The sequence below is a fragment of the Erpetoichthys calabaricus genome, chromosome 11, assembly GCF_900747795.2.
Source record: "Erpetoichthys calabaricus chromosome 11, fErpCal1.3, whole genome shotgun sequence".
Lineage (NCBI taxonomy): Eukaryota > Metazoa > Chordata > Cladistia > Polypteriformes > Polypteridae > Erpetoichthys > Erpetoichthys calabaricus.
Genome location: NC_041404.2, coordinates 155929549 through 155948339, shown reverse-complemented (window position 1 = coordinate 155948339; position 18791 = coordinate 155929549). Strand labels below are relative to the sequence as shown.

General features: G+C 39.1%; 1 protein-coding gene across 1 annotated transcript in view; it reads left to right on the top strand.

Moving 5' to 3' along the window:
- The first annotated feature begins 901 nt into the window (after positions 1 to 901).
- The window catches only part of mmd2a (monocyte to macrophage differentiation-associated 2a), a 70132-nt gene continuing 52242 nt past the window's right edge, over positions 902 to 18791 (top strand). Inside the window, exons 1-2 of the mRNA XM_051933442.1 lie at positions 902 to 1719; positions 2063 to 2556. Coding sequence (XP_051789402.1) covers positions 2441 to 2556 — 116 coding nt within the window. The 5' untranslated portion in view covers positions 902 to 1719; positions 2063 to 2440. The remainder of the gene's footprint in view (positions 1720 to 2062; positions 2557 to 18791) is intronic.

Here is an 18791-nt window from a genome sequence, read left to right as displayed (position 1 = left end):
ACACACATAAACTTTAGCGTTTTGTTATATAGTTAACTGACATACATGTACCCAGCCATTTTATTTGCCTCATGTGGATGGTTGGGTACGTGTATGTCATTTATCTGTGGGAGAGATGCCACCAGGATGCATTGTGAGATGAAAACAGGCTGGTGGAGAGTGTGATGCTTTGGACAATTCTGGGTCTGGGTATTCTTTTGGACATTAATTCAATGTGTCTCACCTACCTAAAGGTTGCAGCAGCAGTATTCCCTAATGGAAGTGGAATCTTTCAGGTTGTTGATACACCCTGTCATACTGCACAAATTGTCCAGGAGTGGTTTGAGGAACATGATGAAGAGTTCATTTTTGTTTCCCTGCACTACAAATGTCCCACTCCAACTGATCATCTGTGGGATGATTTGCAACAATAAGTATGATGCCCTCCACCTTGATCCTAATGAGGATATGCTAACTTCTTGGTGCCAGATACCACAGGACACCTTCAGAGGTCTGGTGGAGACCCATGCAATGGCTTACTTATATTTTCTGGGGCTCTGAAGCTTGAACTATTAATGGGGCTCTTCATGACCAGCAACACAGCCTGAGTAACCACTGTCAACTTCTTCAGTGGGGTTGCCCCACGACTGATTACCAAAAAAATGTGTTTTTTTATTTAACCACTAAATCTTAGATTTTGATTAAAGTTGCTGTACTGAATGACACAATATTACTAATATCATTATTATTAAAAACCCTTCTTGTAGATATCCAAAATTTTTAAGCAATGTGGAGTAAAGTTGCTTCTGGGGTCCTTGTGAGATTAGGAGCCTTGAAGCTCAAGCTTCATTAGTTTTATAGTAGATCCTCCCCTGAGTCCATGCCTGGATGGGTCAGAGCTGTTTGGGCAGCACAAGGGGGACCTATAGAATATTAGGCAGATGATTTTAATGATATGCTTGACTGGTGCATATACAGTATACACTATTATACTATATCTATCTATCTATCTATCTATCTATCTATCTATCTATCTATCTATCTATCTATCTATCTATCTATCTATCTATCTATCTATCTATCTATCTATCTATGATGTGTGTGTGTGATATGTATAAAACAGCTCGCTTATTCTTTATAATAAAGCCCAGATAGCGTAACACTGAGCGCACCATCCAGTCAAGAGCACACACAATAAATAAATATTTAAACATACTTAGCCGCCGTGTGATTGCGCATCTGGATTTTTCATTTCAAAATGTAAAATTCTGCCCGAGACGCAGCTTTAGGTACGCCTGCCTCTGACGTGCGCTCACCGGACACCAGATATCCTACTCTAGGAAACTCACGCTTTTCCTTCACTGCTGATCCGTAGCGCAATGGGCGGAATTTAGATGCGGGACGTTGTATCAAGCAGGAAAAGCGATATTCCCAGGAGCGAGTGGCCCCTCGTCAGACTTCCGGATGGTTTTATGGTGTGCGCGCGCCCTCCTGCTTTCCAATAAGAAGAATCCCCGCTGTTTAACCCTATCTTCTCTTCTCCTCTGTTTCTCTCGTTATTGTGATCGATGCAAGCAAAATCTGACAGCTAGTATACAGGACATTATCAACAAGGAAATCAGGGAATACCTCAGAAAAGATGGAGAAGAGGGCAGTCTCGTGATGATATTCTCCTAATAGACGCTTTTACTCAAAACTGTTGCATTTTTCGGGCACTTTTTATTCAATGAATTTGGTAAGGTAAGTGTGGAATGGATGATATCATCCACGTTCTTTCGGCAAAAGGCCGGCGTGGGTGCATAAGAATGGAGGTTATTGTTTAAATAAGGTGTGCGTGAAATAGGATTTTTTTTATAACTCAACGCATGGCGATAGTTATTGAAAGTAGCGGTGCTTACAGTGTGAAAACGGCTTGATTTGTATGGGGGATGCCACGCTTTGTGTCGGGAGCGAGTTAAATGGGTCAGAAAATTTCTCATTTCTGCCTGAGGTAGCGGGGCTGGGATGGAGCCTCAGATAAAACGGTTGTCCTTTATGATTTATTCCTAAGTTTTTCTTCTCTTCTTCTTCCTTTATCTTACAGCTTTACTTCTGATGGAGCTAGATACTTGACAGTTTTGTGTTAAGCAAAGGAGGAGGAGGAAGAGGAGGAGGAGGAGGTGTTGCCTTCGGCAGCTCTGGATCGCATCTTTTTTAAAAAGCTGCCATGCGAGCGGAGTAGCCAACTGGCAGCGGGCGCGGGCGAGCAGTGAGTTTCCCGCAGACGCTCGCTCTTACAATCGGGTGCCTTTTTGCAGAAGAACACTTTGCCCCAGTTGCACAAATACGCTTTACTGCCCGGATGCATTGTCAGTAGAATTGTAAGGAAGAAAAGTAATCGATAAAAAAGAAGCCATATAGCGGATAGGAAATTTCAGCCCTCGTCTTAAGCCAGCGAAGAATCCCGACGTGCAACATCTAAATGCATTCAAGTGTTGTTTCTTTGATCTGCCGTCTGAGCAGCCACAAGATACTTGGTGGAAATGGAAAAATGTTTATCCCCAAGACCATCGATTTTCAGAAGACTAAATATGCAAGGTAACCTGTTTTACATTATGTAAGGGACCACTAAAGGTTTGTCTGGCAACTTTTAGCGGTGCAACTCGAATATTCGTGAGCAAAGCAAAAGCACGCGACTGCTGCGACAGGAACTTCGTTTTAGTCAAGTCGGGAGAAGTCTTGTAACAGAAGGAGTTATTGTTTCGTAGAAGGTGCATAAAGTCCACCAAATACGTACAAAGAAATGGATGCCTGAGAAAAGTATGTGACCTTGTGCCACTCATTGAAAATCTGTTGCAATACGCATTAATGATGAATTTACGGAGGAAAAGGCGGAACATTTTAATGTTAGTTTGCCGTGGTCTCCGTGTGCTTTTTTCAGATTTAAATGCCTATTAACCTTTTGCCGAACCGCAATCCAATAGATTTAACCTGAATTTTTTTTTGGAATATCGCGTTAATTTATAATTATATGTATCATTCTTACTTGCTGCTATTGCATTTCTATATGTAAAAATACATTGCAAATTATAAAGTGTACAATTGCGTATACCGACAGTTTTACTTCGGATAAACTACAGTATTCTAACACTTCAAGTTTACAGAAATTGTAATACATTTATTTTGCAGTTGGGGTCGTGGATCTGTTTAAAGTGAGATTTGCAGGAATTCGGATTCTTAGATTTTGCTGTTACATTTTAAAAATTGTTTTTGGACCACGTTACTCCATGAAGAGTATCCAGTGAAGTGCTCCACTGATCATCACCTTTCCGTCTTTCATTGTAAGCACATCTGAAAACAGGCTTAATAAATGGTCCTGTTTTATCAGCCACTTGGTCACGATTATAAAATCCAGTGGAGTCACTCATTTAAATCACTTGATCAATTATGATAAGAGTCTGCTTTAAACTTGACTTTGTTGGTTTATTGAACAGTTTAAAGGTACATCTGTATCATGGTGAACTACTTGTTTGTTACAGTCTCACTGATTTAATCATTCTCGTGTAATTAATTTGAAGTTGGAAATCAAAATGGAAGATTGATCTATCTATCTATCTATCTATCTATCTATCTATCTATCTATCTATCTATCTATCTATCTATCTATCTATCTATCTATCTATCTATCTATCTATCTATCTATCTATCTATCTATCTATCACTCTTTTTAGATGTTTATTAAATGTATCCTGCTTGATTACCTTGTTTTTCCTTAGAAATGTTATGAAGAAGCAACTTATGTGGGCTTTCCTAGGGATGAATGCCTTTTGAAATATTGCATTACATGTCATAAGTTTAAAGCAAATAAAAATAAATTTATCTTTGTAACTGCAGACAAAGCAAACATAAGGGCTATAAAAGTGTCTTGAAAAGGGAATTTCCAAGAGATCAAGTCTGGTTTAGTAGCACAACATTATGTTAAATATTACATTGTTATCTGTGATGGCTTTTAATTTTTAATGGCTACTGGTGCCTCTTTATACCTACAGCAATACATCTTTATAATGCCTCACTCTGACTGTGACTGTTCTTTTTATCTTTAGCTAATTCGGAAGTTTGCTTTCTTTTTAGTCATTCAGGTGTTTATTTGAGAGAGGCTTGTTTGTTTGTCATAATATAATAAATATTTATTTAGCTTTTATAAAAAGCTCAGTTTCCCATGAGGACAAATAAAGTGCTATCTATCTATCTATCTATCTATCTATCTATCTATCTATCTATCTATCTATCTATCTATCTATCTATCTATCTATCTATCTATCTATGTTAATTTTAATGTATTGATTTTTATATTATTGGAATTGCATCTGCCGTGAGAGTACTCTATCCATTCATCAGTGGTATCATGACAGATACTGGATTTCCATGCTTCTGAACTGGATGAGAGTGGCAAAATACATCCACATAAAGAGACAGATAGGCACTATATATTGTAATAGATAGATAGATAGATAGATAGATAGATAGACATGAAAGGCACTATATAATAGATAGATATGAAAGGCACTGTATAATAGATAGATAGATAGATAGATAGATAGATAGATAGATAGATAGATAGATAGATAGATAGATAGATAGATAGATAGATAGATAGATAGATAGATACTTTATTTGTCCTCAAGGGGATCACACAGCTACTTTATGTCAGTTCAACTGAAAATGATGTGTTTTTGCAAACTTTACAAATTGCTTTCTAGAACATTTAACATAATTTGTTTGGTTAATTCATATTCATAAAAAGCAAATGCATTTCATTGGCATAAAATCACCTATTATTTTAGGATTCCAAATCAAATTTTCTTTTATATTTTCTAGTGGGCAAAAGCAGGATTGGATGGAGTGCTATTTCTTGGTGAACGTTTGAGCAGTTTTGGGCTATTTCTGGTGGCCGAAATGTCTTATTAGCATAAATTTAGTTAATTGGCATTAGCGGTAATCACCACCCATTTAGGATAAAGGCTGGATGTTACACTACTTTAAGTGACAATGATTTGTGTGGTTGTGAGGGTGACTTTCAGGGCACATTTGTCTTCGATAATCTGACAAACTAATGGCACACCTTCAACCACGTAAGCAGGCTTTACTTCTCCTTGCGACATCATGTGTCTGTGTAAGTTAATCACATTGATGCAATTAGTTAGTTGGAAATATTATTTAATAGTCAAGTGGTTGTGATTAGTGTTCAGATGACTTGTTGGTTTAAAAATTCTAAAAACTAGGGTTTGCTTTCTGGATTTACTTCATTGACAGGAATTATCACATAATGCAAGACTGTGCAACTAATATATTTAAATGTAATATTCAGTAATTTGGCATAATATTACTGTTTATGTTCACAGGTGTTATTTAAATAAGTCTGATTAATTCACATAAACTACAATCGCCCAGTTCCTTCCACTGTGGTTGGTGTAACTCATTTGACACAAATTTGAAGTACTCAGATTTATTTACATGGAATTTCTACATGTAATTGAATTAAGTTCCTCCAATCTAGTCATTTTTTTGAGTAAGGAAATCTTTTTTTTTGTTTTATTTTTAGCTACCATACAAAGATGAAAATAATTAGATCGAATGTTTATCTTTTGTAGACTCCTTCACTGACAAGGAAGGAGGCATCCAATTTTTAAGGTAGTTTTTGTTTTTTTTTCCATGCCAGTCCACCGTGATTTGGTTTTGCTTCCTTAACTTTATCAAACCTGCCTAATCAATTTCATATCACATGGCTAGAGCTTATTCTGCAAGCATCAGGCACAAAAGAAGGCAAAACCCTGGACATGGTGCCAGTCTGCCATAGGGCACACTCACACGAAGACCCAGGTATAGCCAATTTGGAAATGTCTTTGTGATGTGAGGGGATAACTAGAGGTCTTGGAGAATTTCCCACAGACAGAACACGCAAACTCCACTTGGGCAGTAAATGGATGTGGGTTCAAACCCAGAAAGCTGCGTCCATGAGGCAGCGGTGTTAACCACTATGTCCCCTGTTCATCTTACTATATATTCGTTAATAAGGAATGCCATGTACTGTAGGTGACGTCCTGCTTGTAAGAAGTTTAAAACTGAGTCCTATTCATTGTAATGTAGAACCCTGCGTGTACTTTAGTCGATGTACATGAAAATAGATAATCTCAAGTGAAAGGCTGCTGTACTGAGAAAAACTGTTGAAAAACTTTCTAAAAAAATTGTGGTAAATGGCATAGGTAGCTCATTTGTCTGTGTGGTGGCATAGTCAATGACATGTAATGTTAAAAACGTTACTATTATATGTCCAGAAGATAACAAATGCCTAAAATATGTAAATGATAGTATGGCTGTCTAGAGCAGCGTAGGGGAAAACAGTTCACACTGGCCTGCGCCTCACATCTCCTAAGACAAATGGAGCTTTGTGCTTGTAACCAAAGAGACGTCCTCTGCTCAGCCTGACAAAGGCAGGGGCTGCCATGTGAAAGTATTTCAAACAGGGGGATGCTGATGTCAATTCAGTGAAAGCTGGGCCTGTTTAACTGCTCCTCAGGTGCTTTTGAAGTTTTACTTAAGTTTAAATGTTCTGTTTTGCTGCTGCAAAAAGAAAGCTCCCTAAAATTGTATAATTAAGTTTATAACCTATTCAACTCTGACTGAGAGAAACCAGACACAGTAAAAGGACATATGGATGCGAAGGTCAAACTCCACAATGGGTTGCTATTTCAGGGACATGGCGTCAGTAATGTGATATAAGCAATATGGTAAACCGTAGTGCTTACTGATGATGAGATATACAAGTTCTCAAAAGGCATTTTGGGCAGTCTTTCTAATAATAAAAATGGAGTGGCATAGTGGTTAGTGTTGCTGCCCCATAGCTCCAGGGATTTCTGACTGGTGCCTGTGTGGAATTTTCATGTTCTCCCCTGTTAATGTATGAGGGACTCCCATTTATTCCATCATCCAAAAGGCATGGGTACCTATGATGTGACCTTAAACATGCATGGTGTTTGATAGACTGGCTTCCCTTCCACGTAAGCTTCTAGAACTAGCAATGACATCTACTGTATCTCCCTTCTGCTGGAGCTCATAGCTAATCCACAGCATACCAATTCACTTGGTATTGGACTCTCCATAAACATCATGTTATGCCCACCTTAGCATCACTATTCTTGTTCTCAAAGTGCTGACTTAAGCCAGTGTCACATGACATAACCTCTTGTCGGTGGGGATGTCAAACTTGACGAGAACTAGAAATCGCAGGGCATGACAAATTACACACCTCTATGATGACTTTCCAGCAGTTTCACATTTCCCACGTATTGTGAGCTCACCTTCTTTTTGTGACAGACAATAATGCGCTGCTGTACGAAACCTCAACAGGTACGACGAGTTCAGCTGAGATCTCAGCTGTTTTTTTATTTTCTTTTTCCGTTTTGTCATGGTACGTAAAAAACATGAGACATCAGACGGATGCCACTGTTCTGTTTGTGAGATCCAAAGCATCCATGCTCCTTATTATTTGTCAATGTATTATGCGCATTGTACTTCAGGGTTAATTCTCATAGGTGGTCAGCTCTTCTGCATACAGATCTGACCGCTATGACTAAAATCAAATCTCGTTGTCAGGGTAACTCGCAGACTAGAGTGCATCACAGGGTACGTCAGACTACACAACTGCCTCTGAGTCACCAAGATTATGTAAAAGAAGTCTACAACTGAAAATTGCTTGAAAAGTCATGTAATGTGACAGGGCCTTACCTGGACCACCAGCAAGACTGACCATATATATTTCAGAATATTTGTAGTCTACATCTTAAAGGCAAGTCTCTACAGCCAGCCTCCAGTGACCAGTTTCAGGGCAGCAAATCTGCTGTTTGTTGCTTCTCAGCCCAGACACCTCATTTGTGAAACAGATTGCTCTGTCCCAAATAGCTGAAACCATTTCTAATTTCAAGTTTTTTTGAAAAGGCCATGTTTTTAAATATCTGACACTTGTTTTGTGGACTCCTTGTGTGATTTCACCTGCTGTCACACTTTAAATAATTTGATCCATCCACTTTCTCATTTGCATGTCTGGTTCAATTTTAGTGGGGTGCATGTTGTATTGTAGTTGTCTAAGAATCTGTCCATCACAGAGCATGCTCACGCACACACGCACACACAATCGCACAGAGCTAATTCACAGTCACCAAACTGCTGTACACTCACATTTTTGGGTTTTGGGAATAAAACCCACTCAGATATTAGAAAAACATGCAGCAGCACCTGCCACTATGCTCTATCCATTTTCAAATGTGCTTAATATGTTCAGATTGATGGATCTGCGGCCTATCCTGGGATCACTGGGCTGAAGGACAGAGTCAGTCTTGGTCAGGGCAACAGCCCTCTGCAGAATGTGGTGTAACTAGTAATTGTGTTACATGTAGGAGGTAAAAGTGTTAAATGTGAGAACACAATGGAAGGTCTGAAATGTGAAAGTCCCCCTTATGAGAAGGACTTGAGAGTCACACTGGACCTGTCACTATCAACTTCAAGGCAGTGTTCAGAAGCCATTAAAAAGGCAAACAGAATGTTAGGTTATATATCACAGTTTGTGCAGTACAAGTCCAAGAAGGTTCTGCTCAAGCTTTATAACATACTGGTGAGGCCTCGTCTGGAGTACTGTGTGCAGTTTTAGTCTCCAGACTACAAAAAGGTTTGGTAGCTAACCCATGCGGCTGGGTTTTCCCCCTCCCTATTAAGATCTGCGCCCTAGGCAAATGCCTAATTTGCCTTAATGGTGGCGCCGGCCATGATAGCACCACTAGAAAAAGTCCAGAGAAGAGTGACGAGGCTGATTCCAGGACTGAGAGCTGTTGAGTTATGAGGAACAACTGAAGGAGATTAGGAAAATAATTTAGCAAAGCGGATCCAGATTATTACTTTAAAATGATTTCATCAAAAACACGAGGACACAGTTGGAAACTTGTTATGGGTAAAGTTTGTACAAACATTAGGAAACCATAGACACATGGAATATGTTAACAAGTAGTTTGGTAGACATTAGAACGTTCAATATTCAACATTAAGTTATTTTAGAAGAATTAAGTGGATAGGACTGGTGAGCTTTGTTGGGCTGAATGGCCCATTCTTGCCAGATTTTTCTAATGTTCAAATATGTAAAGTATAGTCGAGTATACTGCAGTGTATTCATTATACAAGTATAAGATAATACTCTACTGAATATACCTATAGTATATACAATATTTTATAGTTCATGAATATTGCGTTGTGTATATAAACTCCCAGCTTTATCTGTCTGTCAGCAGCTCCTCCTGGATGTCTTTAATGCCACATGTCCCTTAATTTGCTGTCAAGAGATCAAGTAGGACTGGCAATGCTTATTAAATATCAGTCTGTTTAATTTAGGGTTATAAGGGATTCTGTAGCTTTTGAGAAGGTTCTATATACAGTAACATGAAAATTCAATCAAATTGAACTGAGACCTGAATAGTACACAAGAAATTAAAATGACCCAAGCAGCCTCCTTAGATACTGCAAAATACAGAATCTTTAAATGGTTTGTATTGCTGCCAGAGTTCATTTCCCAACCTGCTCACTCTTGCATTCAATTTACATTATCGTTTTGTAAATTTTCTCCCTTAACTCAAATCTGTTTTCCTCCCACATTCAGAAAAAAATGCACACGTTGACTGGCAACTCTAAATTGGCCTATTGTTCATGATGGTGTGGCATCCCTTCTAAGGTTGTGCCAGGTTCTATTTGGTAAGGCTCCAGCTCCTTGAGACCTTGTTATAAATTCAAAACATGACAGGCTGTAAGTAAACTGAAGGTGGGGACTTGTAACTGCTAAAGACTTGGGCTATAAGTCACAGCATGCTTGTTCAGTCTCTCTACCTTGTCATGAATCATACTATTTTTATATTCTTGAAACACAATATTCAAACATCTGTTTATTTTTCACATTATACTTGAGATGTCACATTGCCCCCATACTGTTTATAGTTACAATGCCCATTTCTGCACACATGGGTGGGGCTATGATGTCATCAGCCAGCCCCTAATTAAGATATTGGTGCACAGCTCCTAGTATCCCACTTTTGGGATAAATCAAAAGCAAACATTTTGTACACTGTAGGGTCATGGGGAGCTGCAGTCCATCCCTGCAAGCATAAGGCACAAGGCAGGAACAGTCCCTTTACAGGGCATCAGTCCATCGCATGGTGAACACACACACACACACACACACACACACACACACACACACGGCCTAAATTAGCATTGCCAGTGCATCTAACCTGGATGTCTTTGGACTGTTATTGGAAACTGGAGCACTCAAAGGAAATCCCACCCAGACACAGGAAAAACATGCAAACTCGGGAAGAACATGAAGACCCAGAAGAATATGAAAACCCAGCACATGAACCCTGTCACCTCAGTGTGAGGCAGCAGCACTACCACTGCACCATCCTGCCACCTTTTGATTCAGCATTCCTTTCATTGTTGAACTCCTAATAATATGTAATTTGGAAAAGGTTTAACAGTTTTGGTCTTCCTGCTATGGAATTACCACAACACTCTCAGTGTGACCCTCAGCACATTACTAACTTGCCAGTGGTTTAACTAAGTATGGAAACAATTGTACTGTACCTGTAAATCACCATGTGAGAACAATTTCTACATGTAGAGTCGCCTCCTAGCGGCTGTAGTCTTACACTGGTGTGAACTTCCCCTGGCAGTTTTTCACCTGTAAAAATATGGAAAATAATCATATACCGTCCATTGGTGAGTTTCTCTGGATAAAAAACATCAGCTGAGTTAATCCATTCATTCATTCTGTCTATTATCAAAGTTTAATTAATTTCATTGTTATGGGCCTGGACTCAAGGTAACAACTGTCATGATTTTGGTTGTTTTCTGTCTAACATTTAGATTTGTACATTATAAGAGTTGATTTAGTCCATTTGTATGTAATTTTGAATAATGTTTGTGTTATGATGGTCACCATGATACTCTCTTGGCTATGTTCAGTCATTGTCGCTACCATTTTGTGAGGTTTTCTCATGGGTGCAGCCATGTTGTTTGTGGAGACATTTGTTATTAATTCTCTGAACATCTGACATCATCTCCGTTCCCCTTGAGAACTAATACTGTGGGAGCTTTTTCAAAATGTAACCTGAAGAAAAGACATAAATGAAATTTAAAAAGAGTAGAAAATCAGGAAGTCAGACGCATTGTTACCAAAGCTAAATCATAAGACAAAAACTCAAGTCGAAAATAATAGCATGAGTCGATATCAGAGAAAAGTTTCAGGAAGTAGATTTAATTTAAACAGCGGAACAATTAATAAAAAAGGGTTTTGGAATCTGCCAGCTTGAATAGGAAATTTACTTTTTGACAAAGGTTATGGCCTCTGAGGACATGCCTCTAACAACCTGGGAAGCTTCCTAATGATTGGAAGCTTAATAATGATTAATTAATTGTTCATAGTATTGTTCAGCATAGTGCAACATAGTGTATATTACAGCAGTTGTGGAAGACATGAGGCACTCTCGAACCATACTAGAACCTTTTGTAAGGAAGAAAAAGATTTTTATTATGAGAATAAAATTACATGATGGGATAACAAGAGGTCAGATCAAGCAGACAGTAAGACAGTGACAAACCAATAACTCCTAATGTCTCACTGGGCCTTCCTAATATAAAGCACCTTTCCCTAACTGTCTTATAATGAGTTCATTTCTTTTTGCCATTCCAATGAGATGTGAGTACATGTTGTATATGGAATGTTGTTGGACCTCATAGTATAAGATTTTTTGCATCGTTTTCTTACCTCATGCAATATTTAAAAATCGAATCACAACAACATTTTGTTAATATGTTGGACGTCACTACAGTATTTTTTAGCAATCAGGTTGACAATTTCCATAGCGAAATCCTGCTCAGAATCACTCGGAATGTGAGGTCCTCAAAGCACACCACCACAGAGATAGGTAAATTCTATTCCTCAATATCTGATATTAGGATTTCTGTGTTGGTGTGCGTGGTTTTATTTTGATCTCCCTATTCCTGGTTATAAACTAATATATTTTCTCATTTTAGAGACTTTTATTTGGTCTTCATTTTAAACTTGATATCTGGTCATTTTGTCTTTTCTGATTATGATTCTTGTGTTTTCTCCTGTTCCTGTCTCTCCTGTGCCGTGCTGAGTCAGTACAAACTGTTTGTATAGGGTGGCCTATCCTGTTTACCTGTACACCCCTTTACCTCTGTCATCTCTCCTTTTCTCTTAATTCTAGTCTCTCTTCTTCCCACCAGGTGAGCCCCTACCCAACCCTCATCCAAAATCTAAGTACAATAGGCCTCTGGAGACGAGAAGGTGTTATGTCCAAGCTGAAGGTGCTTCCAGGACATAAGCCTTTAACTACTGTAGGGGTCAAAGTTTTGCTCTTGATGTTCTGGGGTTGTCCTTTTAGAATGCCCTTTAGCAGTAAAGCCCAAACTCTCATTTAAAATAGGGCACAATGTCTTTAACCAGTATTAGGAGGAAAACAAACATATTGCAGGGATTCCTCAACCTGCCCTCCGATGGTCTTGGGACTTCTTTTAAATTAATTTTCATTCCACACAGTCGTTTCCACACTAGCTGGTCCCATTTAGGCCCACCCATGCACATCATATGTATGTATAAAGTATTTCATTATCTATATGGGCAGTAAAAGCACAGTAGATCATTTCCGTTTCTCCAGCTGAGCTAAAAGAATATGAATTGAAGTGGTGGAAAAATGGAAGCACTCCCTGCCCCCTTCCTGTGCTTCCGCCTTCTGGGAAGAAAAATAAAATGATAATTAAATAAAAGCCTCTTAATGGGAGGCTGACTCATACCACAAATGGAATGGTTTACCGAAGGCTCTGCTAATTTTCAGTAGTTCTGTTTTACATCCAGGTGGACTACCCAGCAGACATAACCCATGTTTTGAGTGGTAACTGGCTGAAGGGGAGGCAGAGGTTAAAGATTAAAGCGCTGGCAGCTCAGTGTTGGTTGGGCTGCCAAGTGACAATTGGGTGCTAAGAGATGTAACATAAATTCTAGTTACAGCTGTAATGTAAGCCAGTACGTGCTTTTCCATTGATTAATTCAGATGTATGGTATTGATTGAATACTAAAGCATACAAATGGCTACTTCTCCAAAGTACCAACAAATGGTTTCAGAATATAAGCTACCTGTAGTCAGCATCATTGTAATATCACTTTTCCTTTTCATATTTTTGCTGTTATTTTGAAAAATTGTTTATCACTGCTTGATTTTTTTATCTGTCCTTTCACCGCTTTAGTTTCTCACTTTCTGTGGATTAGGGTCATGGAAAGTGGGATTTCATTGTGTCAGGATGCAATTATGGCAGAATTACAGTCCATATAGGAAATGCTCAAACATGCTCACACCTACTGTATGCCTGCTCCTTCATTAAAAATTACTGCTATTTTTTTTTTCTTCTAATGAACTGTTTTTCTAACCCAGTTATTCAGTTCAAGGCTCTAGAAAGCTGGTGCTCATCCTAGCAGCGTCAGATGGAACAAACCCTGAAAGTCACACACACACACACACACACCTCCAAATTCACTCATAAATGTCCTACTTACAAATATTTGGAATGTGGGTGGACAACAGGCAGCAAGAGAAAAAGCCATATGGGCACTGGGAGTACATTAAATATTAAATATTCATCATATCAAATCAGGGCCGTTCCTGGCAATAGGCTGTTCAGGCAAGGGCCTAGGATGCCCTCTAGTGGTCAGGGCCATTACAGCAGGCCTCTGTAAAGGTCCCTGTCTTTAGTTTGTTTAGAAAAATGTGTCCGGACTGGACCAGAGCATAAAGAAATGTTTTAAGTTGTGGGACTCAGCAGAGCCAGCACTATCTGCACTATGCACAGCACAAGCGGTGTGCTGTTTCATACACTAGCACAGGCAGTGTGCCTGGAATCTCATGCGACATATGGCCTCCTTGCTACCTGTGTGCTGCGTGTGTGATAATGAGGCAGAGCCGCTTCAATTTTGGCAGTTAGCCACTGCCAGGATCAGGAGTCAGGATCATCCCTGATCTTCCCAAGTAGCGTGCAGCCTGTCAGGCAGACACACAGCTGGGTCCCAGTCCCCTCCTCCTCCACCTCAAGCGCGGCATTGCATGGTGAGTGCAGTCCAGACTCCAGTGAGTGACTGAGACCGGGCAGCTTCCTCCTGGCATAGTCGTGCCCGCTTGGCTTGTTCCTCTGGTCGGGAGGTACTAAGGTGAGAGAGTGAGCCTGAGGAGAGCTCTACTCCCATAACTGTAGCTTCTGCAGAGAGAAGCTTCTCAAAACTGAAGCTTATAAAAAATTACTTGAGGTCTACAATGTCATAAGACCCATTTCAATGGCCTTGCAATGATGAGCATCAACAGAGACATGTCTACGAATATATCATATGATGATGTTATAAATGATTTTGCTGCAAGAAAGTCAGAGCATGTATGAATTTAAAAAGACTTTTATTTGCAATGTTAAGTCCCTCCATTTTCCAGTGACTTTAGAGTCTGTTAAATAAGTTATTTACATGCAAGGTGGTGGGGAGATAGATAGATTTTCTTGCCTGGGGTACCAAATAGGTCAGAATCGGCCCTGTATCAAATCAGTCTTAAACTTGCCTCTTCACAGGGTGCTGTAACTTATCGCAGCTACATTGAGCACAAAGTAGGAAGCAGTCCATCACAGGGCCCATTTGCTCACACCACTCTGAAGCCAATTAGTAATTTCAAGTTAACCTCACCTGCTTGTCTTTTGAGGATGTGGGATGAAAATCTAAGTACCAAAAGGAAAACCTGCTAAGCCATAGTGAGAACATGCAGCCTCCACATGGACAATAACTGGGCATGGCATTTAAACCCAGGATGCTGGATCTGTGAAGAGGGAGCACCTACTCACTGTGCTGCCATACTACCCCAAAGCCTATATTGGAAACAACCAATTCTGGATGGGATGCCTGTCCAATAGATGGATTAGTGACACACATATCTAAGAAATATTTGTGGAGAATTGCAGGAAATATATAAATATACCATATATATACACTGATGGGGAAAAGAAACTACACCCCATGCAATGTTTGTTCTTTTTTAACATATGTGGTCATATCAAAATTTGATCTTCATTTGAACAGCGTATATAGATAAAGGGTTTATAACATAATAAACATCTACATTTGATAGCTGTGTTATTTTCTAACCTGCTTAATCCGTACCAGGGTCACAAGGGGTGAATGAGAAGATGCTGGAGTCTATCCCAGCTATCACTGGCGTAAGACAGGAACAAACCCTGGGCAGGGCACCAGTTTATCGGAAGATTAACACACAAACCACCAAAAACACACACGGGCCAACAAACTCCATGCAGGGAGGACCTAAGATGTGAACCCTGGTCTCCTTACTGCAAGGCCATTTCGTAGGCAATTTATTTTATTGTATTAAATAAATATAAAGGTAAATTTCGCACATGGGAAACATAATGTCCACCCTGTGACCGGCAGCAAGGAAGCAGTTGGAAGCAGAGAGAAATGTTATTCAATTAAACTCTGTTTAATTGAAACGTAAAATCCAAAGAAAACCAATATAATGCAAAACAACGTGTGTAAGGCACAACATAAAACTACTGAAACTACGTTAGACAGTCGCACCGTTCTCCTGATCAGTTTGAAGACGCCACCTTCCTGGATCACCGCTTCTTATGGCGAAATGATCAGAAGAGGCAGGCCTTGTTCAGGTTGTTACGGCTGGTTGCACGTTATCACTTCTCCAAATGCGCCAGATCGAGTGCAGATGATTAGAATGTCACTAAGAAGATCTCGTCTGAGCCTGTCATATTTAAACTTCAGGCATTTACTTTGGTGTTGAAGTGTGTGAGCTCTCTGAGACCTGCAGAAAGACGGTTAAAAATAACTAAGTTTGGGAAGGGGTTCAAAAAGATCTCCAAATAAGTGGAAATCAACCACTCAACCGTCTGGAAAATCATCTACCAACTGTCAGTTTGTCCAGGACAGGCTATCCCAGCCCCATCAGTCTGAGAGCAGAACGCAAGAGGAAGTCTCTAAGTTCCCCAGAATTTCACCACAGGGCCCACTGGTAGCCCTTGACACTGCTGATGTCAAAATGCATGAGGCACACATTTAGATGTATGTGTGAGGTGTGCCAGGAGAAAGTGTCTGTTTGCCAGAAAGTACATTGGGGCAAAACTGACGTTTGCTCATGAACACCTAGGCAAAGACCAGGACTCTGGACACACAAGGTGAAAATAGACCTATTTGGCCACAGTCACATTTTCATTGTTATTTCTTTAATGACATCACTTTCACCTAAAGATACTGTTTAAATGAGGACCAAATCTTGACATTAAAGAAAAACAATTATGGGGTGTACTTACTTTTTCACATGACTGTATAATGTATTTATTAATGTCCCTGCAAGGGAAAATGGAACTTATAGCAGTTAATGGTTAATTTATTTGGCCCAGAAGATGTGCATATATGTGCTTTATAACAAAGCATTTTAATTAATATACTATTAATTACTAGCTGTGCTACTTGCCCAAGATGGGTTAAAATCTAAGTAATCAAAGCAGACCTCAGCATTAACGTTTGCAGTGCACCATCTATTGGAATGTATTTTGAAATACATGTAGTAATAAAATGCATTGAATTTGTCATTCCAACAGATGGAATAAAATGCATTATTTGGGATGCACTGTATGTTGGAATGACAAATGCAATGCATATGTCTGTGTTATAGGCCATTTGGCATGGGATTTGTAAAAGCAGTGTTAATGTTTGTGATGTGCCATCTGTTGAAATGACAAATGTAATGCATTTTATTACTATGTGCCAATTGGTATGGGAATCATAAATGTAGAGATAATGTTTGTAATGCACCATCTATTAGAATAACAAATGCAATGCCTTTTGTTACTAAAAATGTTTATGATGTGCCACCTTTTGGAATGACGGACACAGATAATCAGACACACAGCCCACACTTATCCTTTTATTAATGTTGGACATATATATACAGTATATATATATATATATGTATACACAATACAAATTCATTCCTAACTGCTATGAGTTCCTTTCTTTCCCTGCATAGCCTTAAATTGCTGTGCAGTATTCACTGACACAATAAGCCTACAGATGTGATTTCACCAAACAGTGTGTGTAGCTTTAATTCACTTCTGTGTCCCTCTAGATGACTCATTAAAAATGGATGTATAATTAGAAAGGAAAAGCTCAATTTGTCTCGCGGATTGGCACCAGGTAGCAGCTAAGAAGCTATTCTTTGTTCCTAGAGTACAGCTTGCCATTGTGGAAAAAAAAAGTACTTATCTTCAGTATCTTCCATTCATTAAGTGGTAAGCTAAGCTCATTTTCTAAGCTTTGTGGTTACATTAGCATTATCTGATAATTGTTTGCTTACTGTCAACTATGGTGGTGTTCATTTCTTAAATCCCTCTTGATGCACTTGAATCTGAACAAAATTTATTGGCTAGAATAATCTTACCTCTTGTATAACTTAAAAGCCCATTTAAGAATTTTCTGTGTCACTAAAAAAGTCAATTTCAGGTTTGGTGACTTTTTCTGTTGTGTGTTATGAAGGCAGGTGACAAAATAAATTAGAGGCTGCGATCATCCTGTCACTCTGTGACTGAGAATTGTTTCACACACACCTACTCAATGGAACAAAATGTCCTTCAAATTCAAGTGGCCACACACGCGCCCCCACAAATGTAAGCTTTTTCTAATATTTTCGTTGGAGTGAAATAATTGAAATCAGGTCAAAGCTGGAATCTTGATGTCTTAATAATTTCCTCCATTAAAAACAATGCAGGGCTAACACACATTCATCCTGGAATGCAATAGTCTAATGAAGCCTAGAATTATCCAGAAATATGAAAATTACATTTTTGTTTTGGGTGGCACTGTGGCACAGTGGTAGCACTGTTGCCTTGCAGAAAGGACACCGTGGTTTGGGTCCTGGAGTTTGCATGTTCTCCCCATGTCTACATTGGTTTCCTCCCACAATCCAAAGACAGGCAGGTTAGGTGAACTGGTGATTCTAAAACTGGCCCTAGTGTGTGTTTGTTTGCCCTCAGATGGACTGGCACCCTGTCCAGTGTTTGTTCCTGCCTTGTGCCCAATGCTAACGGGGATAGGCTCCAGCACCCTCTTTGACCCTGGTCTGGATTAAAGTGGGTTTGAAAATGACATGACATTTTTGTTTGGATTCGATTCAAACTGTATAGTAAGCTGGAAATGTCCACAGTAACATGAACTTCAGCTGGAACCATCACTTCAAATAGACTCCAGATTATGAATTGTGATCAAATATATAAATCTGTTTTTTATATATATTTAAATATCCTCGTTTTGAAATTTTTAAAAATATCCTGGTGCGATCCAATTCAGAAAAATTCTTGATATTTAATAGAATATGCACATTCAATACACTAACCTGCTGTACACTCTTGATTTGGTTTGTTTTGAAATATGCAAATCATACTAAAGAGCGACTACAACTAATTGTTTCTAATGTTCAATCACGATTGAAAATCATATAGTGAGGAAAACTTTAATAATGCTTAACATTGCTTTTAAGCATAAATTAAGTAATAAATGAAATCCCTTGTGTGTAATTGTGGCATCCAGAAAAGCACTGACCCTGTAATGGAGAACGGGGCTTCATAAATAAATAAAAAGTTGGACATTTAGTTCCAATCTGAATCAA